This window comes from Anolis carolinensis, unplaced genomic scaffold, assembly GCF_035594765.1.
Source record: "Anolis carolinensis isolate JA03-04 unplaced genomic scaffold, rAnoCar3.1.pri scaffold_11, whole genome shotgun sequence".
Classification (NCBI taxonomy): Eukaryota; Metazoa; Chordata; class Lepidosauria; order Squamata; family Dactyloidae; genus Anolis; species Anolis carolinensis.
This window is the reverse complement of record NW_026943822.1, coordinates 22044827-22052043: the sequence shown is the minus strand read 5'-3', so window position 1 is coordinate 22052043 and position 7217 is coordinate 22044827. Positions and strand designations below refer to the sequence as shown.

At 32.5% G+C, this 7217-nt stretch overlaps 1 protein-coding gene across 1 annotated transcript; it reads right to left on the bottom strand.

Moving 5' to 3' along the window:
• Positions 1-51: 51 nt before the first annotated feature.
• On the bottom strand, positions 52-7179 carry rcn2 (reticulocalbin 2). The gene is made up of 7 exons (XM_062963024.1): positions 6947-7179; positions 5032-5137; positions 4692-4888; positions 3359-3472; positions 2836-2932; positions 2588-2730; positions 52-717 (listed from the first exon to the last, which is right to left on the bottom strand). The coding sequence occupies exons 1-7, from the start codon at positions 7100-7102 to the stop codon at positions 565-567; spliced, it is 966 nt and encodes a 321-aa protein (XP_062819094.1). The 5' UTR covers positions 7103-7179; the 3' UTR covers positions 52-564.
• Positions 7180-7217: the final 38 nt, after the last annotated feature.

The window sequence follows — 7217 nt, the reverse complement described above, 5'->3', positions numbered from 1 at the left end:
AAAAGGAAAATCTGGAAGTTCAAGAACATTTCGAGAAATTCACACCAGAAATTACACGTTGAAAGGTTTTTAATTAGTGTTTTGACGCAAGGTAGTGTTCTGACATAAAATACACCTGCTGAACGGTAAAAAATAACTATCAGGATGCAAAAATACCATTTCCGGATCCTATAAACACCCACAAACGGAAAAGTTCGTTATGCACAGAAAACCTTAAAAAGTAAGGAAAAGCCTCGGTCCTCCTTGAGACAGAAGGATTATGACGAACGGAAAAAACCCAGCCAACGCTTTCACCTTCCCCAAAACGAATACACAACTAGTGGCAATTGGTTTGTATCATCACAAGTCCAACCTTGGCGGTTTCAAGTAAGTTTCCGAAAAAGCAAACATCGGTTTCCATTCAAAAGTCAGGCTTGGGGATCCCGAAATTATAAAGGCTGGAGGCGATGCGCAAAGACATTCGGGAATGAAAACCGGTGCGTGTGTATCTATAGGTATACTTCACAACCGCACACGGTCCGTATGGTTGCGTTCAGAGCCAAACACTTGTATTCTTTGGGGAAATTACAGTTCTTCGTGGTAGAAGCGCTCGTCCTGGAGCTGCCGGCCGTAATCCGTGGCTTCGCTATGGAGGAAGAGATCCTGATTTTGAAGGATTTCCGCCTCCGTCAGCCTTTTGTCCCCATCCTGGTCCATTTCCTCAATGAGGTGGGAGGCCTGGGAAAGGGAAGAAAATTAAAAAGGACCAGAGTGAAGACACCATTCCACCATTATATTCCACAATATAATAACATTTAATACTGATATTATGCTATACCAATAATATATTGTATATACATATAATATTCATAATAATATCACAATATAATATAACATAACAGCAATAATAATACACAATTATAATTTTATATTATGTTACATGCAATACTACTAATAATATAGTACAATACAGTCATATATAATGTAATAAATAATAAATACTAATAATAAATAATATTGTGCTATGCTAATAATATAATATATTGTATATACATATAATATTCATAATAATATAATGTAATGCAACATAATAATACACTATTATAATTGTATATTATATATTACATGCAATATTACTAATAATATAGTATATATAGTAATACATAATGCTTATATTGTGCTATGCTAATAATATATTGTATATACATATAATATTCATAATAATATAATGTAATACAACATAATAGTAATACAGTATTATAATTGTATATTATATATTACATGCAATTTTACTAATAATATAGTACAATAGTAATAATGATAATACAATATTATAATTGTATATTACATGCAATATTGCTAATAATATAGTACAATATAGTAATACATAATGCTTATATTGTGCTATGCTAATAATATATTGTATATACATATAATATTCATAATAATATTATAATGTAATACAACATAATAGTAATAATAATACACTATTACTGTTTTATATTGTATATTACATGCAATATTGCTAATAATATAGTACAATATAGTAATACATAATGCTTATATTGTGCTATGCTAATAATATAATATATTGTACATACAAATAATATCCATAATATTATAATGTAATACAACATAATAGTAATACAGTATTATAATTGTATATTATATATTACATGCAATATTACTAATAATATAGTACAATATAGTAATACATAATGCTTATATTGTGCTATGCTAATAATATATTGTATGCACAAATAATATCCATAATATTATAATGTAATACAACATAATAGTAATACAGTATTATAATTGTATATTATATATTACATGCAATATTACTAATAATATAGTACAATATAGTAATACATAATGCTTATATTGTGCTATGCTAATAATATATTGTATGCACAAATAATATCCATAATATTATAATGTAATACAACATAATAGTAATACAGTATTATAATTGTATATTATATATTACATGCAATATTACTAATAATATAGTACAATATAGTAATACATAATGCTTATATTGTGCTATGCTAATAATATATTGTATATACATATAATATTCATAATAATATTGTAATGTAATGCAACATAATAGTAATAATACTACACTGGTCTTTTTTCCCCTCTTTCTTTGCGGATTCATGTTATTTGAGTGATTATATTCCTTCTGCTTATGTGATTGTTTTAGTCAATTGTTATGTTTTGTTTTCGTTTCTAATTCTTATAGCGTTTTATAGTGTTTTCAGTGTTTTATTGTACAATGTTTTATGCTGATTTTATATTGGAAACCGCCCTGAGTCCCTTTTGGGAGAGAGGGCGGTATACAAATAAACTTTTACTTACTTACTTACTTACTATTATAATTGTATATATGTTACATGCAATATTACTAATAATGTAGTACAATATAGTAATAAATCATGCTTATATTGTGCTATGCTTAAGCGGCTGGGGGGCAAAAGGAAGGGGCCTGAGGCTGTTAGGAATGGTGGGAGTTGGAGTCCAAAACACCCACAGGGAAGGCCGAAGTTTGCCCAGGCCTGATAGAGCTCCATCTCAAGAGAACATAGTTCTTCCAAAGCCTCACCTCCTCCTGGGCGATGCCTTCATTATTGGGCACCACCCAACTCAAGAGCTCTTTGGGGTCGAGCCTCCCGTCCTGGTCCTTATCGTAATCGTTGGCGAAGCGGTCCTTCTCGACTTGGATCCATTCGGGGTCTTCGCTGGCAGCTTAAAGACAAAGGTGGCAGCTTAAAGACAAACAACTAAGTTCAAATACGGAAGGAGATTCAGCTCCCAAAGCCTGTTGTTGTTTTGCAGCGTTTCTAGACTTACTCGGATCCCTTCTGTAGTCGCCCAGGAACTCCTCGAGGCTCACAAACCCGTCCCCGTTTTTGTCGTGTTCCTCCAAAGCCTCCTGAATCACAAATTCCTAATAATAGAGAAAATAAAATATACATCTAGTAATGCTGGCACATGAATATATGGCATGCAAGGGACTCAATCCAAGATTCGTAGATTCGTAGGCATCAGTGGATCTCAATGGATTTAGATAGGATTAAGTCTAGAAATAACAAAAATATGTTTAGAATGAAGAACTTTTTCCTTTCATTCATGGTTATGCCCCAAAGGGTTGACAAGATGTTATTTATTTGATCCCAATTTTTTAATATAGTATTTATACAAATACAACTCAGTTCTGCAATCGAAGAAGTGGGTTTTTAAACCCCAGAAAAACCCATAAATTAATTCAAAAAGAGTCCTGTGCAGGAAAGCCTTGGAGAGGAATTTAAGTTAGTTGAAATCCACATTCCCAGTCATGCGTTTTCAAAGCAAGGCATTTTCTCTCAGAACTTGCCTTCATGTATCCTGCTTCCTCCGGATGTTCAAAGGCAATGAATTCGTCCAGATTCAGATCAGGAATGGCGTCTCTATTCGCCTTTTCGAACCGCTTCTTGTCCCTCAAATGGAGCTGATGAAACATATCGGACAAGGAGGGGAATTATCGCTATTTCAGATCCAAACACCCATAGTTTTGTATTATAGGTAAAGGTTTTCCCCTGACATTAAGTCCAGCCGTGTCTGACTCAGGGGGTTGGTGCTCATCTCTATTTCTAAGCTGAAGAGCTGGTGTTGTCCATAGACACCTCCAAGGTCATGACTGCTGGAGCAGTACATATTGATCTACTCACATTTGCAGGTTTTCAAACTGCTAGGTTGGCAGAAGCTGGGGCTAACAGCGGGAGCTCACCTTGCTCCATGTATTCGAACCACTGACCTTTTGATCAGCAAGTTCAGCAGCTCAGCAGTTTAATCCGCTGCATCACCGGGGGATAAAACACAGACTATATGTATTATAGTCATATAATACATGACTATATTATATGCCATAGAATGCATATCACATAAAATTGACTGTAGTCAATAATGAATATATGTATAATGTATGTATTTGTATTTGCATTTGTATTTAGTTTGGAAACCACCCTGAGTCCCCTCGGGGAGATAGAGCAGTATATAAATAAAGATTTATTTATTTATTTATTTATTTATTTATTTATTATTATTATTATTATTATATGTATGCAAAAATAGTGTGAAAGCTTTACCCAGAGAATTATTCTCTGATTTAAAGGAAGGACAACAGAATTATTGAACATATTATTATTGTTATTGTTATTGATTACTTGTTGTTATTTCTAACCTGCCTCTCCCCAAGACTTATTTATTTATTTATTTACTACATTTATATGCCGCCCTTCTCACCCCAAAGGGGACTCAGAGCGGCTTACAAATTAAATTTACATATAATATTATATTATTAGCATAGTACAATACTGGCAATAAATTACTATATTGTACTATATCTATATATTGTAATATTATTAGTAATATTACAAGTAAAATATAATATATAATTAATATTATTATATTGTATTATTAGTATTATATAGTATTACAATATAATATTATGAATATTATATGTATATACAATATGTTATATATTATTGTAAATTATATTGTGTGTGTATGTGTGTGTGTGTGTATATATATATATATCTAGCATAGCATGAAGTGGCTTACAACAGTTAGGTTATTATTATTCTTGTTACTGCCATTATCATCATCTTATTATTCTTATTATTACTATCAATATTACATTATTATCATAATCATCATCGACCTCTTACCTGCCGAAAAGATTCTTCTTCGGCGTCATCTAGGGTCGTATCGTCATCGAAGTCTATTAAACGGTCGTACATCTGGATATTGTATTCCTTCCAGGAAACGGCTCCATCGCCATCCTTGTCGTATTCCTCAAACTGCTGCTTGGCGTCTTCCACGATGTAATGCCGGAAGGACCGCTGGATCCAGAAACTGATTTCCTCTGTAGACAGACCCCACCAAGCACAACATTAGCCAATAGGTATTAAGAGAAAAACCATGCCGTCCTTATTAAACTTCTCAATCAGTTCTTACACACCACTAGGTTAATGCATTTCCTCAATTGGCGATTTTCCTTATTCATACCTTCAGTGAGGAAACCGTCATTATTGGTGTCGATTTTTTTTATAATACTTTTCAGCCGCTTCTGTTGCTCCTCTGGACTCAGTTTGGCAAATTCTTCGGCTTCTTCCTTTGCAGGGAAAGAGAAGCTGATGAAAGTGAGAAGTATACTTTCTCGTTGATTGTCATATTATTATATATAATATTAATATACTAAATAAAACTCATATTATTATGTTATATGCATACATAACATGCATATTAGCATGATTATATAATAATAATAATAATAATAATAATAATAATAATAATAAAACTTTATTTATACCCCACCACCATCTTCCCATGGGGAGATATATATATATATATATCTCCCCCCATGGGAAGATGGTGGCGGGGTATAAATAAAGTTTTATTATTATTATTATTATTATTATTATTATTATTATTATATATATATAGTATAAATGTATTCCTATATTTTATATTATACTATATTCATATAACACACACACACACACACACATATATATATCATTAACATTATGATTATATTTTGAATTGTAACACAATATATTTATATATGCCCTTTCATTATGTTACCTTTATATTGTATTCATATTATATATATATATATATATATATATATATGAATTTATATGTATTCATATATATTATTATGTTAGTTTTATGCTGCATTCATTCTATATAAAAAGTGCATATATTATATTCATATAATATTTATATGTATAAAATTCACATTGTTATTATATTTTATATTGTTACAGAATATGTGTATATTATATATTTATTATGCTATATTAATTAATTAATTAATATAATTAATTAATTAATTTGCCATATTATATTATTTCATATAATATTTATGTATATCATTCACATCATTTTAATATTTTATATTGTAACATAATATGTTCATATTAGTGTAGTACTTATATTAAAGTATTATACTGCATTCATATATTATATTATATTCATATAATATTTCTGCCTATCCTTCACAATGTATTTATTGTATTATATATATATATATATATATATATATAACTTTATTATATATTCATATTATTACATTATACAGTGTTCATACAATGTATACGGGTATATTCATATTATTATAACATATTGTATATACATATAATATTCATAATATTATATTGTAATACGATATACTAATAATACAATATAGTAATATTAATTATATATTATATTTTACATGTAATATTACTAATAATATTACAATATATTGATATAGTACAATATAGTAATTTATTGCCAGTATTGTACTATGCTAATAATATAATATTGTATGTAAATTTAATTTGATTTCATTTGTAAGCCACTCTGAGTCCCCTTCGGGGTGAGAAGAGCGGCATATAAATAATAAATAAATAAATAAATATTGTCACATTAGCTCACAAAAACCCAAGGCAAGCCTCTGATCTAAGCTTGGCATCTTCACTGCGGAATTGATGCACTTTGGTACCACTTTCCCTTGCCATGGCATCCTGAGAGTTGTAGTTTTACAAAGGCTCCTCTAGCCCACAGTGCTGGTGCCTCGCCAAGCTAAAACTTTGTGGCTTTCACAGCATGGAAGTGGCACTCAGTTCATATAGAAAAAGTCCTGTATTGAAGAATAGGTGTGTCCACTCCAAAATAAATAAATCCACTCCAGGTTTTAGTCCCAATTTGAAAACAACTCTCCAAGGTGCTGATTAAGAGCCCATTGCTTTGGATGGATCTCGCACGGCATGGAGGAAAACCTGGAATGGATTCTATCCGTCATTCCGAGAGTCTTGACTAACGAGGGTTGCTTATTTGGACTTCAACTCCCAGAAGGCTTAGCAACGTCGACTAATGAGGAGGCATTCTGGGAAATGGAGTCCGAAATTAGCTATCAACCCGGAGCCCGGCCTACCTGGCCTCCCAGCAGCGCCTCCCGGTCGTAGTCGGGCCGGTGCTCGCCCTCGGCGTCGTAGTGCTCCCGTTGCCGGATCCCTTCGCTTCCTCCTCGGGTCCCGAGCGCCCGGAGAAGCAGGCCGAAGCCGAGCAGCAGGGAAGGCGGAGGCCTCATGGTTTCCCTCAGAGAGAAAGAGCGGAGGCCGAATCTTTGGCCCCGCCCCCTTTGCGTCGCCGGGAGTGTTGGGCCGCGAAGTGCGCATGCTCAGCGCTAAAACACACTCCCTCGC